The sequence below is a fragment of the Stegostoma tigrinum genome, chromosome 25 (genome assembly GCF_030684315.1).
Source record: "Stegostoma tigrinum isolate sSteTig4 chromosome 25, sSteTig4.hap1, whole genome shotgun sequence".
Classification (NCBI taxonomy): domain Eukaryota; kingdom Metazoa; phylum Chordata; class Chondrichthyes; order Orectolobiformes; family Stegostomatidae; genus Stegostoma; species Stegostoma tigrinum.
The window spans coordinates 3,189,625-3,216,700 of NC_081378.1; the positions used below are offsets into that span (position 1 = coordinate 3,189,625).

At 42.6% G+C, this 27,076-nt stretch overlaps 1 protein-coding gene across 4 annotated transcripts in view; it reads right to left on the minus strand.

The window, feature by feature from the left end:
- The window catches only part of tmem243b (transmembrane protein 243, mitochondrial b), a 30,342-nt gene extending 3,532 nt beyond the window's left edge, over positions 1-26,810 (minus strand). The window contains exons 1-3 of one of the 4 annotated variants that reach the window (XM_048553961.2): positions 26,709-26,810; positions 9,069-9,312; positions 2,761-2,811 (exon numbers count right to left, since the gene is read on the minus strand). In XM_048553961.2, the coding sequence (XP_048409918.1) occupies positions 2,761-2,811; positions 9,069-9,146 (129 nt within the window). In that variant the 5' untranslated portion in view covers positions 9,147-9,312; positions 26,709-26,810. Of the gene's footprint in view, positions 1-2,760; positions 2,812-9,068; positions 9,313-10,305; positions 10,393-10,651; positions 10,837-26,556; positions 26,648-26,708 lie in introns of those variants that run through there. The other 3 variants (XM_048553963.2, XM_048553962.2, XM_048553965.2) reach the window with 3 other exon arrangements.
- Positions 26,811-27,076: the final 266 nt, after the last annotated feature.

Genomic DNA, 27,076 nt, shown 5'->3' on the forward strand with positions numbered 1-27,076 from the left:
ACCATCAGTTTTCTCTCCCCAATGGCCTAAGAATTATGTCATTGGTTTAATGTAGACAAATGAGGAACATTTTAGAAGAAAAAGCTTCATAAAAGCAAAATGTAAAAATGAATAAAAGCTGGGACACTCGGGAATTCTAAATTCACAAATTCTTAAAAGTTACAGCTGAACATAAAGAAGGCATTAGTGAATTGAGGTTTTATAAACAGCCAAATCCAAACAGAGGTAATACCAAATCTACTTGACTACCACTTCCACCCTGCTTCCTAAAAGGGATTCTCTTCCATTCTCCAAGTTTATCTGGACTAAATTTGCAACCTTCCATACCACTGCTTTTGTTACATCTTTCCTCCAACCATTCAGTCTGTCCCACGACTGTTGAGGCGGCTCTCAAGAGTTCTTTTCATTTTTATACTTATGCAGCCTCTCTCCAGCTCACAGAAACATTGAAGCGCCGCCCTAGTTTTCAACACTCAAGCCTCACATTCATTCGCCACCATTTTCAATTTTTCTAACCTGCTGTCACCTACAAATATCTTCCCCTCTAAAGATTCTAAAGCAACCATTCCTCAATCACCTTTCCAAGCAAGTCAGAAGAGGTAACTCCTCCACTTATACCTCCTCTCTTCACAATATCCAGGGGTTTTTCAAATAAATAAGCCACTTACTCGTACTTCTTCCAGTTCACTACATGGTATGCTCACGATGCAGACTTCTCTCTAAAATCAAGGCAACTAAAAGCTGATCGAATGACCATTTTGCAAACCAGCTCCATTTCGTTCCGCAATGGGACCAAGTTTCCAGTCATTTTACCTGTCCACCCTATTCCCACTATGACTTCTGCCTTCTACCTCATCTTTCAAATCAGATACTTTACAGAATTCCAGACTGAATACAAAATTCAACTTCAGATCACAATACTTTTCCACTTCTTTTGGAATGGCCATTGTCATAATACTGCTTCCCCATTAAACATTCTTGATAATTGCCCTATTGGCATGTGATTTTGCCTGGCAGCATCATGCCTCTTGTAATCCAACCTCTCCCTCTATTTGGTCTCCCTTCCATGGTTCTCAACTTACTAAAACCTGTTATATATGTCTGATACTTTCCCAATTCTGACAGAGACACTTACCTGGTGTCAACAGTTCCTCTGTCCACAGATGTTCCCAGACTTGCCAAGTGTTTCCAGCATTTCCGTTATTTATCCTAAATGAGACTACAACTAGAGTAGAACCTGACACATTAAAAATCTTCAGCATCCCATTCAGATCCCTGTGCTTTATCTGCAGTTTCCTATCCTTAAACTTGGACAACTTCTTCCTTAACCATATTTAAGGTCACTGCTTGGTCCACAAAGTGGTATAACAGGCAGCAACCACAAGCAACCATAACAATGGCAAATACTTCAAATTTGAACCGAAGCCATTAATGTAGAATCTGAAGAAATTGTACTGCACTGCCCACAGACGTTCTCATTGATTACTGCATAAATCAAGGCCAAAAGGCTTGCTCAAGGAGTTTTCATATTTATTCCTCATATCAACTGCCCAGGAAGCTAACTGAACACCAAGGGAATCAGACACTTTAACAACACAGGGCTTTTCAAATTCCAACCTGGGTAAACAAGGTGAGGACAATTTTAAGCAGATTTCCAAAAATTTGTTATTCTTCTGCTCTTTCTTTCAAAACTCTAACCGTACAGATTCACCCATCACCCCTATCCTTTCCAAAATCCAATGGCTTCTGGCCCTCTAACACCTTAAACAGATGCACAAGACAAATCAGACAGTTGAGGGATCCAAGAAGGTCCAATAAGACAGAACTGATCTGCAGCATACACAGACACATGGAACCAGACGGGTTTTCAGGACACCACTGAGAGGTAGCATACAGGCAAGAAGTGAGAAACTGAGAAGGTTCCTTTCTAATGACTGCACCTTTTCTTTGAATAATGCTATATTTTGATTTGCAGTACAACTGGAGTTGAGTTGGTCCTTCATTAATTTTGAAAAGGCGCCCTACACCAAGAATGATTTTCTACTCAAAAACAAAGTAGACTCCATTCTAGGTGTCATCATTCCTTCAGCTCAAAGTGAACCTAAGGCCCAGCTTCCCATCTTGATGGTTCAAAACAACTCCATGGTATTATTCAAAGCTGCCTACTCTGCTGATCAACTTATTTGCTCAGCCAATACCCTCCCAACCTTCACCACCCAAAAATAACTGATCATTTCATTTGCTGCCTTATTGACACTTGCAGTACAAATTTTCTGCATGACATTCAGAGCACTGCAACAAATCTGCATGTGAAACATACTTCACCATAAAAATCTGCAAATAAGTTCAGGTATTAACAAAAATAAACAAGATAACTCTGATACAAATAGAGTTGCAAGTCGAACATCTTTGAAAGATGCAAGGACCTTTGATATCTTCAACTAAATTAATTTGCCATCCAGTTATCAGTGTGCTGCCTGGTTGTTCAATAGGTAAAGACTCACCAACACATTTGCTTCCAGAACACTGACACTAATATTTTCCCATTACAGCAGACAGTTGTTTCATAGGATTCAAATATCCTGGTCTCAACCACTCTTCCTGGCAATCTATTCCATTGCATATTGAAGCACAACTTTGCCTATATTTTGCAACTACATGCATCGTTACTTCCTCCAAAATACTCATGGTATCTATATAAAATATCAATTTTATAAAAGTAATTACCAATAAGTTAAGATTTGAAATCTGTCTACTTACTAGTAATAGTAAAGATGTGAGGACACCAACAACAATGTTGATGATTCGATCCTGGAAAAAAAAGACCGTAAGAAAGATTAAGAGACATATAATCCAGGTCTTAAAATTTTAAATGCTGTTTCAAACTGTGTTCTACTTAATCAAAAGAAAAGGATGTAAGTAAAGATTACAGATTTTAGTTACTTGCTTAAAATGTTGGTTACCAAACACTTGGTTAAAATATTCCTGGTCAGCTAAAGTTTAAAAACGGGCAACATGTCTTTTTGATGAAAGCTGACCGTTTTCTGAAGAAGGGTGTAGGCCCAAAAGGTCAGCTTTTCTGCTCCTCTGATGCTGCATGGCCTGCTGCATTCATCCAGCTCTACACCTTGTTATTTCAAAAAAGTACATTAATGGAGTCAATTCTTCCATGCTAATGGTTCTTCAGGTGTTTAATCTCAAACAAAGAACATCTTTTACAAGAAATAAAGGTTAGTTTTAGCAAGGGAAACGAGCATCAGCAAATTTGTTTTTGTCACAACCCCATCAAAATCTGCACTTGGAAATAATAATATTTTCATAAATTATACTGGAACATATGCACATTATCAGAGAATTTCAAAAATGCTGGGTTATAGAGAAACATTGTGCTGCAAATTTAACTTTAAACAACACTGGTTGTAAGAAAGAAATAAATACTGATTTAAAATAAATTCCAGGCACAGTTTCAACATTTAATTGTGAATGTATGTTATTCATCCTACCATTAGAGTTTTCTTGCCTTTACGCTAAGCTGTATAATTTCATATGTATGATTCTATGACTGTGTGGAAAGAGGACCACCTTTAAATTTATTACTCTTACGTAGATACATAGGCTTGATTCGCTGGGGCGGAACACATCATACAGTCATTGCTGCGTGGATTCAGAGACCAAGGCACAGAGTAGACTATTCTTAAGCCTACATCAAAACCTTCACTGGGACTAACATCATTCGGTATAGGGCAGACAGATTTTTACAGTTAACATCTATACTTTGGAAAATTGAGCATTTTCTGACTGGCAGCTAAAACATTAAAAGCCACTATAATGTTAAGCTCACTACAATCTTCTGGAGGGCAACTCAGAAAACAACTCCACTTCCCATGGATTAATTTTAAAAATTTGAACTAGTGTTAAGATATCAAATTTTGAAAAGGTAAATAGCAAGAAAGACTAAAAAAGGAATTAACTGGAAATTACTGATGAGAGAGATAAGATTAGATTAGATTCCGTACAGGGTGGAAACAGGTCCTTTGGCCCAACAAGTCCACACCGCCCCTTGGAGCATCCCACCCAGACACATCCCCCTATAACTCACACACCCCTGAACGCTACGGGCAATTTAGCATGGCCGATCCACCTAGCATGCACATCTTTGGACTTATATTCGACAAAAAAAGTTTAAAAATTCTGAAAAAGCGTCCTGTGGAACAGTGGTAATGTCCCTAACTTCAAACCAGGAGTCATCCACCATGAGGTGCGTAACAGCATCTCTGAACAGTTTGATTAAAAAATATCTATTAAGAATCACTGGTTAGGCTCAACTGGAATATTGTGGGCTACCCTGGACATCACATTTTGGGATAGGCTTAACACAAAAAAAAAATAGTTGAAGCTAACCAACAAGTTACCAGGGATGAGGGCTTTCAGTTACCGGGAAAGGTTCAATTAGGGTTATCCTCCTTGGAACAGTTAAAGTGAAAAGGCAATCTAACCAAGGGTTTTTCAAGTTAAAATCCCTTAACAGACCAAGAAAATGTATTCCCTCTGGCAAGTGGATCAAAAGGCAGAAATTATAGATACAAGAATCAATGAGAAAAGCATCGACAGAGAAGTCCTGGTGAAATGTCCTCACTCAGCTATCAGGATGTGGAACACACTTGGCCAGAAGCCGACGCCATTACTAATTTTTGAAAAACGTCAAAGAGGTTCGAGGCCATGGGCCTAGCAGGATTATGGACAGTTGGCAGTGATGGGATCTAAGTAAAATTGCTCTTTTAATGAGTCAGAAAAGGCATGACTGGCTGAGTGGTCTCTTTTTGTGCTGTAAATTTCTGAGTAAATGAGCCATTTTCAGACAGGAGGTACATCTGCCAAAATGTACAAACCATCAAGAAATTTGTACTGACAAAAAAAACTAGAGGGATCTCAAAAGATGCAGTATTATAAATAGCAGGTAGTACATGATATTCTGATAATTTCCACCCCATTTATATGATACTCAGACATATTATACATATCATTTTCCAAATGTTGAGATCTAGCCAAACAGCACCCTTTCCAAATTTCCAGGTCCAACTATTTATTTGTTATCAGTTTACCGAAGTCATGTTAGTGGAAACTCAGCCACAACACGTTTCAAACACGCACATACAACAACTGTTACAACATTTAAAAAAAAAAGACAAAATAATTGATTCAATGCCAAGAGAAAAACTGGGAGGAGAGACTGTATTTAGATGTATTTAAACTGAACATCCAAAATGTACTTCAAGGTTCTTGCATGATAACTCCAAGGACATCACAGATTAAATAAAACATAGAACATAGAACATAGAACAGTACAGCACAGAACAGGCCCTTCAGCCCACAATGTTGTGCCGACCATTGATCCTCATGTATGCACCCTCAAATTTCTGTGACCATATACATGTTCAGCAGTCTCTTAAATGACCCCAATGACCTTGCTTCCACAACTGCTGCTGGCAATGCATTCCATGCTCTCACAACTCTCTGCGTAAAGAACCTGCCTCTGACATCCCCTCTATACTTTCCACCAACCAGCTTAAAACTATGACCCCTCGTGCTAGCCATTTCTGCCCTGGGAAATAGTCTCTGGCTATCAACTCTATCTATGCCTCTCATTATCTTGTATACCTCAATTAGGTCCCCTCTCCTCCTCCTTTTCTCCAATGAAAAGAGACCGAGCTCAGTCAACCTCTCTTCATAAGATAAGCCCTCCAGTCCAGGCAGCATCCTGGTAAACCTCCTCTGAACCCTCTCCAAAGCATCCACATCTTTCCTATAATAGGGCGCCCAGAACGGGACGCAGTATTCCAAGTGCAGTCTAACCAAAGTTTTATAGAGCTGCAACAAGATCTCACGACTCTTAAACTCAATCCCCCTGTTAATGAAAGCCAAAACACCATATGCTTTCTTAACAACCCTGCCCACTTGGGTGGCCATTTTAAGGGATCTATGTATCTGCACCCCAAGATCCCTCTGTTCCTCCACGCTGCCAAGAATCCTATCCTTAATCCTGTACTCAGCTTTCAAATTCGACCTTCCAAAATGCATCACCTCGCATTTATCCAGGTTGAACTCCATCTGCCACCTCTCAGCCCATCTCTGCATCCTGTCAATGTCCCGCTGCAGCCTACAACAGCCCTCTATACTGTCAACGACACCTCCGACCTTTGTGTCGTCTGCAAACTTGCTGACCCATCCTTCAATTCCCTCGTCCAAGTCATTAATAAAAATTACAAACAGTAGAGGCCCAAGGACAGAGCCCTGTGGAACTCCACTCACCACTGACTTCCAGGCAGAATATTTTCCTTCTACTACCACTCGCTGTCTTCTGTTGGCCAGCCAATTCTGTATCCAAGCAGCTAAGTTCCCCTGTATCCCATTCCTCCTGACCTTCTGAATGAGCCTACCATGGGGAACCTTATCAAATGCCTTACTGAAGTCCATATACACCACATCCACAGCTCGACCCTCATCAACTTTTCTAGTCACATCCTCAAAAAACTCGATAAGGTTTGTAAGGCATGACCTACCCCTCACAAAGCCGTGTTGACTGTATTTGATCAAGCCATGCTCTTCCAGATGGTCATAAATCTTATCCCTCAGAATCCTTTCTAACACCTTGTAGACGACAGACGTGAGACTTACCGGTCTATAATTGCCGGGGATTTCCCTATTTCCTTTCTTGAAGAGAGGAATTACATTTGCCTCTCTCCAGTCCTCAGGTACGACTCCAGTGGAGAGCGAGGATGCAAAGATCTTCGCAAGTGGCGAAGCAATTGCATTTCTCGCTTCCCAAAGCAGCCGAGGACAAATCTGATCCAGGCCTGGCGACTTGTCAATCTTAATGTTTGACAAAATTTTCAGCACATCAGCTTCGTCTATCTCTATCCATTCCAGCATGCACACCTGTTCTTCAAAGGTTTCATTCACTACAAAGTTGGTTTCTTTCGTAAAGACAGAAGCAAAAAACTCATTTAGGGCTTCCCCTACCTCCTCAGGCTCCACACACAAGTTCCCTATGCTATCCCTGATCGGCCCTACTCTTTCTTTGACCATTCTCTTATTCCTCACGTAAGTGTAAAATACCTTTGTGTTTTCCCGGATTCCTTCTGCCAAGCCTTTCTCGTGCCCCCTCCTGGCTCTCCTCAGACCATTTTTGAGCTCCTTCCTTGCCTGCATGTAATCCTCTCTAGCTGAACTTGACCCTAGCTTCCTCCACCTTATGTAAGCTACCTTCTTCCTTTTCACTAGAAGCTCCACCGCTCTCGTCATCCAAGGTTCCTTAATCTTACCCCTTCTTGCCTGTCTCAGAGGGACATATTTATAAAGTGATGCTTCAGATGTGATGTTTAGAAAATTGTGCATACATAATGAATGGAACTTAACTAACATGAAAATTTAGGAGGGAAAGTGGTAGTAATAGTCACTCAATAGTCAAAGTTAAACAAGAAAAACCAACAGCAAAACACCAGTTAGCAGGTTTAGAAGGCACAGAGCTAACCACAGAGAATGTTGAGCACAATAGATATAACTAGAGCCAAAAAAAAGCACACTCATAGAAAACAGCCAAACGAAGTTTAAATTTGGGATCAACGAAAAGGGTTTTCAAATCTTGAACATTTCAGAAAACAGACAGAGCACCTCCCCAACATATATAATGGGCAATCTATATTTATTCTATAATCTTTATAATCTATATTTATTCAAAAGTGCAACAAGAAAGAAAGATCGCAGCAGCCAAATGGGAATTAAAGGAAAAACAAACAGATAACAGAAAACAAGTCTGCTGCTACAAGCTCTATTAAGTTGCAAATATAATTCCACTACTTTTTGTTCACATTTCCCATTGAAACCAAAGTTGATCATTAAGAAAAATATGAAGTACTATAATTGCTAATTTTTAAGTTTTCAAACTATTCTATTCTAACTTTCTGGGATTCTTCTGTTTCCTTATTATTTCTTGTTCCCTCTGTATCAAATTTTAAACGGTAAAGATTAAAAGTTTAGAACATTAGATCAGGAAAAAGACAAGAAAAACAATAGAATTATAAAACCCCGGCAATGTGGAAGCAGGCCATTCAGCCCATCAAGTCCATGCCAACCCTCTGAACAGCATCCCACCCAGTACCACCACACTACCCTATCTCTGTAACCCTGCACTTCCCATGGTTAATCACCCAAGCCTGCACATCCCTGGGCACTATGGGCAATTTAGCATGGCCAATCCACCAAATCTATAAATCTTTGGACTGTGGGAGGAAACTGGAGCACCCAGAGGAAACTCACACAGACGCAAGGAGAATGTGCAAACTCCACAGAGGACAGTCGCCTGAGGGTGGAATTGCACCTGGATCCCTGGGGCTATAACACAGCAGTGCTAACCACTGAGCCACCATGCCACCTAAATAAAAATAATTCAAACTTGCTCCATAAAAACTAAAGTCCCAAATACAAGTATCTTTCTAAATTGATTTAAAGAAAGTTTACAACTAATATTTAACAGTAAGTTTGCCCTTTCCTTGCTAACTTTCCTACAAGCTAGAGACACACTACAAATTAAGGTGCTTTGAATGTACACAGTTTACAATTCAATTCACTTAAAATGAATGGGTACTCCCTCGATAATTTCATGAATTAATTGAAGCTTTCAAATCTAAACAAAAACTAAAATGTTGCTGCACAGAATTGTGATTCAAAATGTACACCATATATCACATTAAATTACTGTTCTATTCTTCACAAACTGCAGTCAAAATAACCTTTATATTAATTATCACTGATATACCTGCAAGATGAATAATTACTCCAGATATCTGGTGGATTTTCACCAGTCACAATTCATTATTACTCAAAACAATATAAACCAAACTTTTAAGACAGATACGAAACAAGGAAAAAAATTCATATTACTTTGGGCTACAGCGGAGCAGCAAATTTTAAACAATAATACTTGTATACCCAAATCCAGCTTTAGGCTGTTCTTTGAATCTCTAAAATCAGGAGATCACAGTGAATTATTGTCTGCCCTATGCCCTTACCCTTGCTGATGTCTCTCCAAACAAGGGTCTGTTGTCTTGCACACTAGTCCCATAAGTTCTTGTGGTGTACTCATCCATGGTAATTTAAATGGTGCACTTTCATGCAGACTAAAATCTTGCTTGTGCTCTCTTATAAGGAGGTTATCCTGAGTACATTGTGGAAAATATATTCACACATGGAGATATCTAACGGATCGCATTTCAGCTGCTGGCTACTTCCACTTGTTTTTCATGGTGAGTGATTCTGAAATAAACAAAGAAGTGAGTGAATCATTATGAACTTGTGCCCCTACAGCTCTTTTGATTTGCTTTGCCTTGTGACAGGATGAATACTTTCCTTTGTACAAACCCACTGTCTCCCAATAACACATGCCACAGCTTAGACAACATTTTTTATGTAACTTAATTTTAATTACATTAACCTATCAAGCTCTTCAGATATACTTAACACTACGCAGACATTTACTCAATAATGGCAACAGCAGGTAAATAAACTTCAATATCTAATTTTCTATAATGAAGCCCATTCCAAAATTACCAGCTATATAATAGAGTCATTGTTCAGAGTTTTATAAATTTTATTGAAGCAAATCAACTTACAGCAAGTGATATTTCAAATGCTGAAAACTTATAAATCAGAAAGGGGAAGAAACACTGAACATGTTTGGCAACTTCTATGGAGAGAGAAAAAAACAAGAGCTAACAATTTGTCTCAATGGATTTTTGTCATGAACTGATAACTGCGCTGCTCTCTGACCTGCTGAGCATTTTAAGCACTTTTCAGTCTTAAAACTGTAAAAGAGTCCGTGCGCATTGCAATTGGTTGAAAGGGTATTGTGAAACGATCAATCTCTATATACAGAACATTGCATCAAGATAGTGAATAGCTTCTCCGTACAATTACTAAATTCATAAATAGTCAGCACATCTTTGCTTGATATAGTGCAAAATTTGATTTCCTCAATATGATATACAGAGATAGGTATAAATAGCAAGCTGGGAGAAAACAAAGTGTTAATTTTACTCCCCAACTTCCCATTTCAAAGCAAGATACTTTACTCTGAAGTCCATTACTTTACTGTAGCAAAGGACAGTAAATTCCACATCAAGGACCGTCTACAAACATTGACACACTCCTCACACCATAGTCTCTCCGAAGGTGGCATGAACTGTTAAAAGCCAAAGAGTGATATTACTGCAGTAACGTTCGGTTAAAATACAGTATACAGCTGCTGACCTGTTCAACGCAAGTAGAAATAACCAACAGTCTAATGATCTGACATGCACAAATGGCCTCTCTCAGGACCTAAACGTTCCAGAGTCCAACTTTAGAAAGCAAAGACTGCTGTAAGATATCGCAGACATGCATTCTTCGCTTGATCGAAGTGACTCACCTCCACGTGCCATTTCCTCATTTAAAAGGCTAATTTTGCACACACAAGATTCATATTACCTAAATCAAAATTCTGGGAATCAAATTATACTTCCTGTACAGGGTTTCCTTCAAAGGAAAACTTCAAATTAAAGATTGGCCTTTCAATGCAATGCATGGTTTTGGGGGCAGCATAAGCAATGTTACTTACCCCTGACCTTGAAGAAAATTGCCCACAAGGATTAATAATCTGTCGCAATTAATCCTTCTTTCCCAATTTTATTTTGATCCTGGCATCAAGTCAAAACCAACTTCGGTTTTGAACAGCAGCAATGTCATCAAGCAGCTTATCACACTGAAACATTCTCACAGATGGAGAACAAGGAAGTAAAAAGCAGTTCTGGTGAAAGATCACAACCTGTAATACTGACTCTTGCTTTCTCTTTACTTCCTGCATTTTGTTTTTATTTCAGGAAATTAAAATCACTGACTAACATCACTTTCTAATATTTAAATGTAATTTAGGCAAAACAAATTAAAGATTGGGATATACACGCTGGATTGTTAGAACTTAATATACAGTAAACTTTTTAAAATATTAAAAACATCAAACTTTATAATTTAACATTCCACAAATTTCTGAAAAAAATTACTTATAAAGATCACAGATGACAAGGTGTAGAGCTGCATGAACACAGCAGGCCAAGAAGCATCAGAGGAGCAGGAAGGCTGATGTTTCGGGCCTAGAACCTTCTTCAGAAAAATAGGACGTTACATGCCTTCAAGGCAGAGATCGACAAATTCTTGATTTCACAAGGAATCAAGGGCTACGGGGAGAGTGCAGGGAAGTGGAGTTGAAATGCCAATCAGCCATGATTTAAATGGCAGAGTGGACTCGATGGGCCAAATGGCCTTACTTCCACTCCTATGTCTTATGGCCTTATCACAATTTGTTTGGCAGCAAGTATCAAGTTTAGCACTACTAAAAATCCAGTTACACCACATTCAACAAGCTATAACGTCAGGCTTTTCACTATGACACTAAAGCATAAAAGTGCATGTTCAAATCAATTCGCTGATTTCTACCTGATTACATCTACAGGGACTTCAGTAGTCCATCCTTTGCTGAAGTACACTCTCTGAAAGCAGTTTCTAGATGTCCATATTTAATTATACGTATGTGGACTCCAGAAGTAGCTGCAGTTTCAGAGAGATGAGAACGACGACAAAGTTTCATATTATTACTGCCAAAAAGAAACACAGGCTATTTCATTACTTTTATTTAAAGAGGTGCACAACAGACCAGCTCAATTCATCTGACTGTTTCTTATTAACTAAACCTTCCCAATGTCCTAAGCTGTATGAGACAGCAAGCAGTGAATAATGGAGTGCTAGATAACAAAGTATGAAGCAGGATGAACACAGCAGGCCAAGCAGCATCTTAGGTTCACAGGTTTAGGCCCGAAACATCAGCTTTTGTGCTCCTAAGATGCTGCTTGGCCTGCTGTGTTCATCAAGCTTCGCACTTTGTTATCTCGGATTCTCCAGCATCTGCAGGTCCCATTATCTCTGATCACAATAATGGAATGCTGCTTGGATCAATGCTGGGGCCTTAGCTTTTTAACCTATCTACATTAAATGACTTCAATACATACGCAGTTAGATTTCCTAATGGTGCATAGCTGTGTGGAAGTTAGGGGAGGATAGAGGAAAGATGCAAAGAGATGGCAGAGAGATCGTGAGTGGGTAACAAGAATGGAATATCACGTGGATATATCCCAATGAGAAAGGAGGATTCTCGGAATGGAATAAACAAACTAAGAACAACCCAGAGATGTTAAGGACCATATCAAATTGAAAGAAAAGACAATGTAAAGACAAGTGGTAAGCAACAGGATTGAGAGTTTTAAAAACTAAAACAAAAGGGAGAAAATAAACAAGTATTAACAGAATGGACATCAAGAGCTCCTTTAAATATGTAAAAAGAAAGAGACCAAAATGAAAAAGACTCCTTACAAAGTGAGGCTAGGGAAATAATAATGTGGAATCAAAAAATCGCAGAGCAGTTGAATAAATATTTTGCATAGTCTTCATGGTGGAAGACTTCAAATACAGAAAGGACACAAAAACAGAAACAGGTAACTATAGACCATTTAGCTTAACATATGTCAAAAACAGTAGAGTATAGTATAACGGAGAAAACAGAATATTTAGAAATTCATAACGTAATCAAACATAATCAACATGGCTTCATGAATGACAAATCATGCTCAAATTTTAGATTTTATTTTGAATTAACAAGCAGGATGTCAATGTAATAGATTTTGATTTCCACAAGGTGTTTGATAAATAACATACGTTAGGCCACTATTAAAACACTCCCCCCCCCCCCGCCTTGGTGTTAGGGATATTACATTAGCATGGAGAGAGAAATGCCAAAAGAAAACAGAGTCAGAATAAGGGAGAGGAGTTAAAGATGGAAACCTGTAATGTCACAGGGGTAAGTGCTGAAGTCGCAATTATTTGCAATATATTTAATAACTTGGATTCAATTGAATTGAATTAGATTTACTCATACAAGTACAGTGAAAAGTTTAGAAGTCACCACTTATGGCGCCATCTCAGGTACAAAGGCACCTGAAAACAGAATTTTGATACAAAGCAGAAAAATAAAGAAAACAAAGTTTAAAAAGTTAAACATTAGTCTTTCTGACTAAAAAGTAGAAAAACAAAAACATATGATGGTGGTGTGAAAGGAACTTATGAGGATAGGTTGAGTAGTTTGGGTCTGTACTTGTTGAAATTTAAAAGAACCTGGCATGATTTTATTGAAATATACAAGATGCTTAGTTGATGCATTGGTGATTATCTTCTAAGTGCCCATAGATTCTGGAAAGATTCCTGAGGATTGAAAAGTAGCAAATGGCACCTCCATCCTACTATTTCCAACAGCAACAGAGAAAATAGCAAACTTATAGAGCTGATGGCCTTACATGAGTAAGGAAGGAAGTGTTAGAATCCATTTAAGAATGGGATATAGAGACATTAGCAATAATGACCCAGCTGCTCAAAAATTATATCAACAATTTAGAGATGGGAACCAAATGTAGTATTTTCAAATCTGTGATGATACAAATGACAAGAGGTTAGGAAGCTTCACCGGGTAGATGCTGAGGTTGTGTCCCCTTGTGGGGGAGTTGAGGCATAACCTCAGAGTAAGTTATAACCCTGTTTGGACAGAAATTAGGAGGAATTTCTCCTCCCAGAGGGTAGTAAATCTGTGGAATTCTTTACCACAGAGAGCTGTAAAGGCAGGGTCAGTAAGTTTATTAAAGAATGACAGACATTTTAAAAATCAGTATGGGGCACAGACAGGACAGTCGAGTTGATGACTATCAGATCAACCCATGACCTCACTGAATGGCAGCACAACTTGATGGGCCCAATTGCTTACTTCTACTCTATTTAAAAGTGCCAAAACTTCCAGAAATATCTGGAACACACAATGAAAATGCCTCTTAAAAACAACATTCTAATATGGAACAGCAACACCAAAAAAGATGAAGGATCATGTACAATCTGATCAACTCGACCTCAACACATCAGGTTCTCATTTATTCATCCACAGGAGTCAAGGTTCAGCTGTATATTCATGATAAAAGTGTTGAGATCTATCACATTCTCTTAAAACTCTCTTATACTACTAACCTTACAAAAATTCAGGATTGCCAAGGGTTTTAAAAAAAAGCCTTTAAATTTGCCAGAAATAGTAATTTCAGTTTTATAGAACACAAAGCAGGACTAAGAAACTGTTAAGCAAGAGTAGAACATGAATGCAACCTCATGATAAATAAAAGTGAACTGTAAAAACTTCAGTTAAGTACAGAAAAGGAAGCACTTCACACAATGTGGGCCTGTTAAAGGCAGAATCAGGAAACTGTATAACGGGGAAACAACAAAATGGCAGAGAAGTTAACTGATTACTTCGTCTGTTTTCATTAAGGAAGATACTAGAAATCTCCCAAAAGCACAGATCCAAGTGGCTTGGGAGAAGGAGTTAAAGGAAACTAGCATTTGTAAGACTGTACTGCAAAAACTAACAGGGTTGAAAGTTATTAAATTCTCAGGACCTGACAGTCTACATTTTAGAGCATTAAAGTAGGTGTTTACAGAGGTAGTTGATGCATTGGTGATTATCTTCTAAGTGCCCATAGATTCTGGAAAGATTCCTGAGGATTGAAAAGTAGCAAATGGCACCTCCATCCTACTATTTCCAACAGCAACAGAGAAAATAGCAAACTTATAGAGCTGATGGCCTTACATGAGTAAGGAAGGAAGTGTTAGAATCCATTTAAGAATGGGATATAGAGACATTAGCAATAATTGATCATGGTCAGAGTGAGCATCAACATGCTTGGCACGTGGGAAATCACGTTTAATGAAGTTTTTTGGAAGCTTTTAGTAACAAAGCTGATAAAGGGCAGTCATTGAATGCAGTACCTAGATTTTCTGAAGAAAATTGATAAAGTCCCCTACAGGCGGTAAAAACGTTAAAGTATGTGAAATAGAAGGTAATATACTGGCATGAACTAATGATTAGTTAGCAGACAGAAAGCAGTAAGAATAAACAAGTGATTCTTGCAATGATAGGCTGTGACCAGTAGATGCTGCAAGGATCAATACATGGGGCCCAGCTGCTCAAAAATTATATCAACAATTTAGAGATGGGAACCAAATGTAGTATTTTCAAATCTGTGATGATACAAAGCTCAGTGGACTTGAGTTGTGAGCAAGATATAAAGTGACTTAAGGAAGATTTGGATTGGCTTAGCAAATGGACAAAAGCATGGCAGGTAGAATTTAATGTGGAAAAATGTATGGTTATCCATAGAAACAGATGTGCAAATATTTCTTAAATGACAAGAGGTTAGATTGAATAGATGTACAAAAGGACCCGACAGTCCTGGTTGATAATTCACTTAAGACTAACATATAAATGCAGTAACTTATTTGGAAGGCTAGTGGAAAGTTAGCCTTTATTGCAAGAGGATACGAGTACAGGAATTGTGAAGTTTTGCTTCAATTGCATAGAAGCTTGGTTAGACCTCACTTGGTGTGCTGTGTGCAGTTTTGGTCTCACCTCAGGAAAGACATTGTCCTCAAACCACGCTGCTAAACACTCCACCTCTTTCCTGTACTCTATCTTGTCATTGTTTGAGATTCAACCTTTAACTGTAACATTGTCAGCAAACTTGTAAATGGAGTGGAAGTAGAATTTGGCCACAAAGATGGTCATAAACCTTTAGAATTCTTTATCACAGAGAACTGTGACAGCTCTATCAATCAGAATGTGTTTAAGGGAGAGACTGATAGATTTCTGATAATGAGTGGGATACAAGGTTTGGGTATGAGACGAGCAAAGACACTGGGGTGTTTGATCAGCCATGATCATATCAAATAGCGGGGGAGGCTTGATGGACAGAATGGCTTACTCCTGTGCCTTTGTTCCCTCGCTCCTAAAACCAAAGAGCAATGTAAGCCCAATTGCTGAAGACTCAATATGTTGCGCTAGGCCAGAGCTTATCACCTGCATCCCTCAGAACAAATGTAGCTCATTATTTTTCAATTACATTGCATGGCCTTGAACACATGGCACAATGACTCAAAGAATCGTCTTAAAGATCACAGATATCAGCTAGATATCTGTGACTTATTGTTCACTAGGATCTCCTTTGGGAAGCTTGTGACACAACTGGTAGCATCCCTGCCTCACCAAGAAGTTATAACTTCAAGTTCAGCTCCAGGAACTGATGCCAAAGGAAAGTGTATTAACAACATGGTCAAATAGATTGATTTCCCAACTTATGAATCCTTCCAAAACATGCCAATGGCAAGCAGCAACATAAAAAATAAGGCCAGGTTCCTGGTCACCTGAGCAATGGAAAGATAATGGAGCCTGTACCATCACTATCCGTAGCTCCAGGTATAACATGCATGAAAAGCATACATAGCCAAAGCAATCCAACACATTTTTAATACATACAATCGCCTCTAGGGCATGCAGAATGCCCTCCGTGCTTAGCAGGTTACAATTAATTGTAATACAATTAATTGGACTTCCTCCCAGAAACCTGATTAACAAAGGTCTTTTGGTTACAGATTGGTCCAGCTTACAATTCTTTTGTCTCCACACTAAATGCTCACCAGAAACACTACATGACATGTGAATTTATTGTAAGAATCCCAGAACCCAGAAAAACTCCATCCAATGACAATCTTCAACCAAAGGAAAATAAACTCTGCAAGTTTAAAAAAAGATAAAATCAGCAGTATTACTTCATAACCTTAAAATTAATTTACTTACAGCACGCAGTTAAAGCAAAAGGCTGGGTAAATAAAGTCAAACAGTGACATTACAATTGTACACTTCAACAATAATGAATTGTTACTGCCAATAGTACGTTGTCCATTTCCTTAATACTGTACATAATAAATAGAAGAAAAACAAAATAGACTATTAAAGAAGAAATTAGATTATTCAGCTGGGTTTAAAGATTTTTTTCCTTTCTAACATGCTTCCTTTGGTATATGAAGATAAGCAACACAGTGACACTAGAAGCAATGCAATCAATCTTTTATGACCAAGATCTCTGCCTGAGACCTGCGGTAAGCCATTTACAGAGCAACTTCTAGCTTGACTTAAACAGGGTACAGGGCAAGTTACAAAAATACTCTCCCAGAGAGTTGAATGGTCGAGTTCACCAAAGCTGGATGGTTACTACTTGGAATGTTAAGTTTGCAAAGCGAATATCTAAATTGAAGTTGGAGGACAAGTTTCTTTTAAGACATCTTTCTGCTCCTTAATTCTTCAATAGCTTTTGCCAACTTGTTTGCATTACTTTTCAAATTTACCACTTCCTCCTGCACCCCAGTCCCACAAAGTTTCATAAGTCTGAACAAATATCACAAATGTACTCGAGCATTCTTGCAACTCTCCTCAGTCTAACTTTGCAAGATTGGAATCACTTAGGGCCGCGTTGACAGTCACTCACTCAAGACGGTGAGGCAGCCTTTCAAAGAGACGTCACACTACACAGTCAATTCAGACCTCAACACCTGATCTGTGATACATGACCCTTACACAAAACCAGTACTGTAATCATACCCTTAACAGCAGATGCTATGATGTGGGGGCTGTGCACTTAACATCCTTTAAGATTGAGATAGTATGGGATGATTGGGACTGTCAAGGCTGCTCAGTTTTAATCAAAAAGAAAGTTTTGCAAAATCTTCCAACTCATAAATACAACACAATTGATGATGCCCACAATCAATAACAAGTTACTGCTGCCCTTTAAGCCCATAAAATACACACACACTGGTTACAGGGAGATGGAGCAAAGTAGCAACATTTATCTCTGCAGTTCAAGGTTTAACTGCTGCTGAATATCTGAGACATACAAAGTTTACAATTCAGCATCACATGCACAAAAAAATGTAACCAACTGTTCAAACCTGAACTCATATGCAAGCATTGCTGAGGCTCCAATTGAACATAATGGAGTAGATTTTGGTTTGTGAACAGCATTGTTTTAAACTTAGGGGTCTAAAACAAAATCAATGGAAATTGACTTATTAGTTTCACGAATGTAAATCCGCAGACTTAGTTTTGGGCTACCTGCCTTACTGGCAGCAACCTCAGCATGACACACACACACACACACACACACACACACACACACACACACACAAGCCCTACCATTAAAAATACAATTTGTGCTGAATCTACATGAACAAAACAGAGAAGAGCCAAACCAATTTCATAGTTTGCACAATGCAAGATCTAGATTTATTGTTTGATGCTGCAATAAAATGATCAAGGGCTATGATTGCATAAGAATATCAACATACAATAGCATTAGCTACTGCTTTGTTTTACCACTGTGCACTAATTTTCTGGCAATACTCAAATGTTCAGATCTATAATTAAAAAATTTGCAAGTTTCAATTAAATAAAAAGAAACTTCCCTAACAACTAGATGTTTTTTTAACAGAATTCTGACACTCAACTGCACGATTGTTAAAAATTATACAAAAGAATTACTGGCATTTATGTGGTACTTTTAGCAGCCACCAGACACAGAAAGGCTCTTCACAACCAGTGAAGCACTTTTTGATGTACTGTCAGTGTTCTGATATGGGAAACATTCAATACTTTCAGCAAACTAAGTGAGCTTGAAAAAGAAATTTGATGCATTTAACTTAACAGATGCATAAATAGATTTGAAGAGTTAAGCGCCTCAGTTTGTAAAGTGCTTAGAAATCCTAAATACTAATATTAACAACTGTATCACATAGCTGACATTTCTAGATCTCAATCAAGGATACTGGTTTACAACAAATCAGCATTCAAGTCAGATAATACAAGTGTGACTAACATAACTTGCGCGATTATGGCCTAACAAATATTTTCCAAAAACCTCAATGACAGTCAGTTCTGCTATAACACGATAGTTGCTGTGCAACATCGTGTCATAGAAAATCATGCCTATAGAAATAACAAGGCTTATGGGAAAAGTGGGGTTTGGAGTAGACAACAAAAAAAACAAATGTTTGATTCATACCTAATAATGAAATAAAAGTAAACAATTTACCTTGGGAATAATTGTCAAGATGTCTTTATGGGGGAGAAGGTTGTACTGCACCTCCTACAGAAAGCACTTCACAATAAAGCCCGTGAAACGATCATGTGATATCGACATGTCCTCCTCCACACACTGATGGAATCACGCTATAGCCAACATAAGTTCATGCTCTAGAAATAGCACTATCCTATTCCTCAATCACGTTACAGCCAGTTTGTGTTGCCAGAACACGCATTATGGTAGAACCAACTGTACTGAAAACTTTTATGACCCTGATCACAGGTAATTGTCTACTTTTAAATCTAATATTTCATTGGTGCAATGACAGTGCAATGCACTGTGATGTGGTGCTCCAGTACTCCACAAATGTTGAAATCTCCACATACACTTTACTGTTCGCATCATAACCAAGAAGAGCAGCATCGAGAGAAAGAAGAGGGAGAACTTGGGGCAACAAGAGAAACAAAAACAAGTGCCTGAAAATAAAAACAGTGGTAAGTGAAACATTTTAATTGCTCTTTGTAATTTTATATAAATAATGGACACAGGCAAGAAAAATATTGGACAACGGCAGCAAGCAAAATGTTTACTGCCAAAATAACAAATAAACAATTTCCAACACCCCCCCACCAAAAAAAAACTTTTCCCTCTCTTCCCAAAATAAGGGTCAGGACCACAAGACCTTGCAATGACTGCTGCTGGGCTCCAACCTAGAAACAACAGCCCACTCTAAAACACACTCGCTCTCTAAACTTTCGTAGAGCGGTTGGGGTCAGGGATTCCTGGTCTCTCAGACTTGTACTTACTGGGTGAACTATATTTTGAGCACACACCAACTGCATTTACACTCTCTTATGCTTGAAACATTTATACAAATTGTCCCCTGAAATTACAGCTGAGAGTGAGCCACCATTACCCTTCATCAGCCGCACCTGCGATTGTGGAAGGCCTCTGATGCCTCATTCTGAGAGACTGGGGACAGTTATTGAGGCGTACAGCATGGAAACAGACCCTTTGGTCCAACTCGTCCATGTTGACCAGATCCATTTGCTAGCATTTGGCCCTTATCGCTCTAAACACTTTTTACTCATGCTGTAGATGTTGTAATGGAACCAGCCTCCACCATTTCCTCTGGCAGCTCATTCCATAAACGCACCATGTTCTGCGTGAAAAAAAATTGCCCCTCATGTCCCTTTTTCTTTCCTCTACCACCTTAAACCTATGCCCTCTAGTTTTGGACTCCCCTACCCTGGGGAATAAACCTGACTATTCAAGCTATCCATTCCCTTCATGATTTTATCAACTTCTAGAAGGTCATCCCTTGTCTTCCAATGCTCCAGGAAAAATAACCCCAGCCTATTCATCCCCTTCCTACAGCTCAAACCTGCCAACCCCAGCAACATCCTTGTAAATCTTTTCTGAGCCTTTTCAAGTTTCTCAATATCCTTCCCATTGCAGAGAGACCAGAATTGCACACAGTATTCCAAAAAAAGCCTAACCAGTGTCCTGTACAATTGCAATATGACCTCTCAACTCCTATACTCCATGCACTGACCAATAAAGGCAAGTGAATAAAAGCCTACTTCACTACACTGTCTACCTGCAACTCCTCTTTCAAGGAACCATGAGCCTGCATCAAAAGGTCTCTTTGATAGCCAACGCTCCCAGGACCCTACCATTAAGCGTATAAGTCCTGTCCTGATTTGCCCGACTGAAATGCGCATTTATTTAAAATTAAACTCCACCTGCCATTCCTCAGCCCACTGGCCCAACAGATCGAGGCCCTGAAATACTCTGGGGTAACCTTCCTCGCTGTCCAGTACATGACCAATTTTGGTGTCATCTGCCAACTTACTAACCATACCTCCTATATTCGTTCATTTCATTATGGTACTTCCAAAATTGCCATGACTTGCTCTGCTTCCATCTAGCTTCAGAATGAGTAGAAGACTGAAGTCGAAACATTGTAAAGGACGGCTGATATCAGATATAACACTGGCAGCACAATGAAGCAAAAAGCAGCCAGACAGGCAAGGTGATTTTTTTTTGCAGGTTCAGCTATGACCTCAACCAAGCCATCAGGAAGGCCAAGAGGCAGTACCAGACCAAGTTAGAGGCCCAGCCTCAATAGACAAGACTCCCGCCATCTATGGCAAGGTCCAAATGACATTACGGGATACAAAATGAAATAGTGTAAGATAGTGGACAATGACACATTCCTCCCTGACGCACTCAATGCTTTCTATGCTTGGTTTGAGCAGAATACCACCAGCGTGGCCACACCTGCTCTGACAGCCCCAGACACATTAGTTCCCTCTATCCACCGCTTCAGAAGTCGGATCCGTCTTCCTGCAGTCAACCCAAGGAAAGCGATGGGCTCAGACAGTGTCCCCTGTCGAGCACTCAGCTCCTGTGCGGACCAACTGGCAGAAGTATTCACTGACATCTTTAACATCTCCTTTCTACAAGCTGAAGTCCTCATCCTTCAAGAAGACCACCATTATCCCCGTACCCAAGAAAACACATGCAGCATGCCTTAATGACTACCACTCAATAACTCCAACTTCAATAATCATGAAGTGCTTCAAGAAGCTGGTCATGGCCCACATCAACTCGTCTCCCAAACTGCCTTGATCCCCTACAGTTTGCCGACCAACATAACAGATCCACAGAGGATGCTTTACCCCTAGCCCTGCGCTCATCTCTAAAACATCTGGACAACAAAGACACCTACATCAGACTCCTGTTTGTTGACCACAGCTCTGCCTTCAACACCATTATCCCCTCCAGACAATCTCAAAACTGAGAGACCTTGGTCTTGGCTCCAAGCTCTGCAACAGAATACTCAGCTTTCTGACCTATAGGCTGCAGTGAGGATAGGTAACAGCACCTCCTCCACAATAACACTCAACACAGGAGCCCCCAGGGATGCATTCTCAGCCCCCTACTATACTCCCTGTAAACCCTCAACTGTGTTGTCAAATTCCAAACAAATGCTATCTACAAGTTCGCTGACGACACCACCATAGCAGGACGGATATCTGGCAACGACAAGTCAAAATACAGAAAGGAGGTTCTCCGAGTGCACGGAGACGAGGGAAAGTTCATCGTGTAAACACCAGCTAACAGCAAACAACATGACAAAACTTCCCTTATCTCTGTGCGCTTGGACAATGAAGGCCATCAATTTAACTGAGACAACATGACCATTCTAGCTCAAGCCAACCACAGATGTGCATGGGAATTCCCAGAGGCCTGGTTTTCAACCTACAGTGCAATCAACATACGTATAAAATTAGACCCCATATACAAACAGAATGAGCGGCACGGTGGCTCAGCAGACAGCACTGTTGCCTCACAGCGCCAGGGACCCGGGTTCAATTCCACCCTCAGGCAACTGTCTGTGTGGAGTTTGCACATTCTCCCCGTGTCCGTGTGGGTTTCCTCCAGGCGCTCTGGTTTCCTCCCAATCCAAAGATGAGCAGGCTAGGTGGATTGGCCATGCGAAGTCACCCGTAGTGGCTCAGGGATGTGTAGATTAGAAGGCTTATAGGGGGATGGGTCTGGGTGTTCTAAGGATCAGCGTGGAATTGTTGGGCCGAAGGGCCTGTTTCCACACCGTAGGGATTCTATGATTCTGTTCTATGAAACCCATGCAGAACAGAACCAGAAATGGCACAACCCAACTTAATAGACCGGATCATATAAATACCAAGCAGAACAGAACAACATTGCTTCATCAGAGACTGTACCAATGATGGTACCTGGCATGGTAAAGAAATGTCTGTACGATAACCAGCCAGCTCGATGAGCAAGCCAACAACCTCATTCACAACCCAAGCTACAAATCTTCACAAGAACCTGAAAGCATACTGTCTGAGTGTATAACGGCCTTGTATTGCAACTGCTCTGTCCAGGATCTGAAAAAAACCATAGACGACAGTGTGCACAACCCTGACCATCACAGAAGCCAAGCTTCCATCCACGGACTCTACTTACAGGTTCGCTACCATAGAAAGGCAGCCATCATCAAAGACCCATTGCACCCTGGTAATGATCTCCTACAACCACTTCTATCAGGCAGAAGATACAGAAGCCTGAATACATGCACGAGCAGGTTTAGCAGCAGCTTTTTCACAACCATTATCAGGCTGTTGAATGGACTCTAGCCTCAAATAACATAGCTGCATGCCTCTAAGTCTTTTCGATCTGTACATCTTTTGTTTGCTGTGGTCTGCCTGTGCCACTCAAACAAAGCTTTTCACTGTATTTTGGTTCGTGACAAAACTAATCAGTCTTTGAGCGCAAGATAAATGCAAGCCTTTTGTGCAAACAATAAAGTAATAAACACTTCAACGCATTGTTAATTCTCATTGAAAAGGAAGTGCTATTTTACTTAATTGTTTCCTAATGGCCGAATTTCAATTTATAATCATAGAATCCCTACAGTGTGGAAACAGGCACTTCAGCCCATCAAAATGTGAAGCTGGATGAACACAACAGGACAAACAGCATCTTCGGAGCACAAAAGCTGACGTTTCATCACCCTCTCTGATGAAGGGTCTAGGCCCGAAATGTCAGCTTTTGTGCTCCTAAGAAGATGCTGCTTGGCCTGCTGTGTTCATCCAGCTTCACACTTTGTTATCTTGGATTCTCCAGCATCTGCAGTTTCCATTATCTCTGACTTCAGCCCAATAAGTTCACACTGACCCCTGGAGCATCCCTGAATACTATGAGCGTTTTTTTATGGCCAGTCCACCTAACATGCACTTCTTTGAACTAAGAGAGAAACCGGAGTACCCGGAGGAAACCCACGCAGACATGGGGAGAACATACAAACACCACAGTCTCGCCTGAGGGTGGAATTGAACCTGGGTCCCTGGAGTTGTGAGGCAAATCCCTGGCTTGCTGTGCTCTTCTAGCCTCCTGTCTGTCCACCTTGGATTCCAGCATCTGCAGTGCTTGTTGTCTCTACCTATTTTAAATGGGCTGTTCAGTAAGCTATTAGCAAACTCAGGACTGTTCAGCAAGAGTAACCCTGTCACTGAATTACATTCAATAATAAAAATGTGATTGTGGATTTTGCTTGAGTACAATCTGTACTCTTTGTTACAAAGAGAACATCAGATTGACTTGATTAGCCAATGGTTAGGACTCAGAATCAATCCCCCAACACCAACCCCACCTCCCCCATCCCCTCTCTCTCACGTATCCCCCATCACTTCCACCCCTCCACCTCTCCCCCCCATCATTTCCCTATCCCGTGTCTCCCCTCACCCCACTGCCTCACTTCTCCCCAATTCCCTCTCACACCTCTGCCCCACAGTTGCCCTGTCTCTCTCCAACCCCCACTCACCCCCCACACCCCACCACCCCTGCTGCCACCTCTCTCCACACCCCCCCATTGCTCACCTTCCCCATCTTTCAACCACCTTCCCCCAACTCTTCCCACAGTAACCCCACCACCACCTCTCACCCCCACGTTGCTGACCACCCCCATCCCCAGTGACAACCTCACCACATCTTCCCCGCTCTTTGCTGACCACCCCCATCCCCAGTGAGACCGCCACCAGCTCTCCCCATCCACAGTGACACCCCCACCCCCCCCCCGCTGACCACCCCAACCACTTCCCTGCCACCCCCCGCCTCTCTGCCAACCCCCCCCCCGCTGACCACCCCCACCGCCTCTCTGCCGCCTCCCCCGCTGACCACCCCCACCGCCTCTCTGCCGCCTCGCCCGCTGACCACCCCCACCGCCTCTCTGCCGCCTCGCCCGCTGACCACCCCCACCGCCTCTCTGCCGCCTCGCCCGCTGACCACCCCCACCGCCTCTCTGCCGCCTCGCCCGCTGACCACCCCCACCGCCTCTCTGCCGCCTCGCCCGCTGACCACCCCCACCGCCTCTCTGCCGCCTCGCCCGCTGACCACCCCCACCGCCTCTCTGCCGCCTCGCCCGCTGACCACCCCCACCGCCTCTCTGCCGCCTCGCCCGCTGACCACCCCCACCGCCTCTCTGCCGCCTCGCCCGCTGACCACCCCCACCGCCTCTCTGCCGCCTCGCCCGCTGACCACCCCCACCGCCTCTCTGCCAACACCCCCAACACTGACCACCCCCCACCACCTCTCTGCCAACACCCCCCAACGCTGACCACCCCCCACCACCTCTCTGCCAACACCCCCCAACGCTGACCACCCCCCACCACCTCTCTGCCAACACCCCCCAACGCTGACCACCCCCCACCACCTCTCTGCCAACACCCCCCAACGCTGACCACCCCCCACCACCTCTCTGCCAACACCCCACAACGCTGACCACCCCCACCACCTCTCTGCCAATGCCCCCCAACGCTGACAACCCCCCCTACCTCTCTGACCACCCCCCCACCACCTCTTCACCACACCCACCACCTCTGCCAACACCTCCCCACGCTGACCACCCCCACCACGCCACTACCTCTCTGCCAACACCACCCCACCACGCTGACCACACCCACCATCTCTCTGCCAACACCCCGCCAACATGCTGACCACAACGACCACCTCTCTGCCACCCCCACGCTGACCACCCCACCACCCACCTGCCACCCAGCCCTCTCTGACCACCCCCACCACCTCTGCCACCCCCCCGCTGACCACCCCCACCACCTCTCTGCCAACCCACCCGCTGACCACCCTGACCACCTCTCTGCCACCCCCCCACTGACCACCCTGACCACATCTCTGCCACCACCCCACTGACCACCTCCACCACCTCTCTGCCGCCTCCCCCGCTGACCACCCCCACCGCCTCTCTGCCGCCTCCCCCGCTGACCACCCCCACCGCCTCTCTGCCGCCTCCCCCGCTGACCACCCCCACCGCCTCTCTGCCGCCTCCCCCGCTGACCACCCCCACCGCCTCTCTGCCACCCCCCCGCTGACCACCTCTCTGCCACCCCCCCACTGACCACCCCCACCACCTCTCTGCCACCCCCCCACTGACCACCTCTCTGCCACCCCCCCACTGACCACCCCAACCACCTCTCTGCCACCCCCTCACTGACCACCCCCACCACCTCTCTGCCACCCCCCCCGCTGACCACCTCCACCACCTCTCTGCCACCCCCCCACTGACCACCTCTCTGCCACCCCCCCACTGACCACCTCCACCACCTCTCTGCCACCCCCCCACTGACCACCTCTCTGCCACCCCCCCACTGACCACATCTCTGCCACCCCCCCACTGACCACCCCCACCACCTCTCCGCCACCCCCCCCCACTGACCACCCCCACCACCTCTCCGCCACCCCCCCCCACTGACCACCCCCACCACCTCTCCGCCACCCCCCCCCACTGACCACCCCGACCACATCTCTGCCACCCCCCCACTGACCACCCCCACCGCCTCTCTGCCACCCCCACCATCTCACTGTCCAATCCCCGCCACACCCCCTCGCTGACCCTCATACTCCTCCCCCACCCGTTGCCCCTCACCTCCCGCCCCTCTTGGCAAATGGCGGCCTGTTAAACCCGCAATAACCGGCTCTGACTGACACCCAGGCTCCTGCCTCGGGCCCCCGCCGCTCGATTTGAGGCAGGCCCCTGCTCCCGAGCCCGAAGCCGGGCAAGCCCGCTGTCTCACTGACCAGGCCCAGGCCCCGCTCCAACCGCCGCCGCCGCTCCCGTCCCCAAACTGTCGGCCAAACGCAAACTGCGCAACGTCAACAACCCTTAAAGGGGCGGTGCTTAAAGGCAACGTCCTCAGATTTGTGCTGCCCAGGTTGTCCTGATCCAAGTCTGTCCTGATCCAGGCGTGTCCTAATCCAGGTGCGTCAAGGTCCAGTTTTTTTTTAATTTTCAAAAATATACTTTATCCATAATAATCTTTATATGTACACATTGTCACAAATGCACTTCGAATGTGTACAGTTGCATATGAAGTTAGAAAAAAATTGGACTTTGACTCTTTCAAAAAAAACAAAGACCTCTCTTATCAAGATCCAGTTATGTCGAG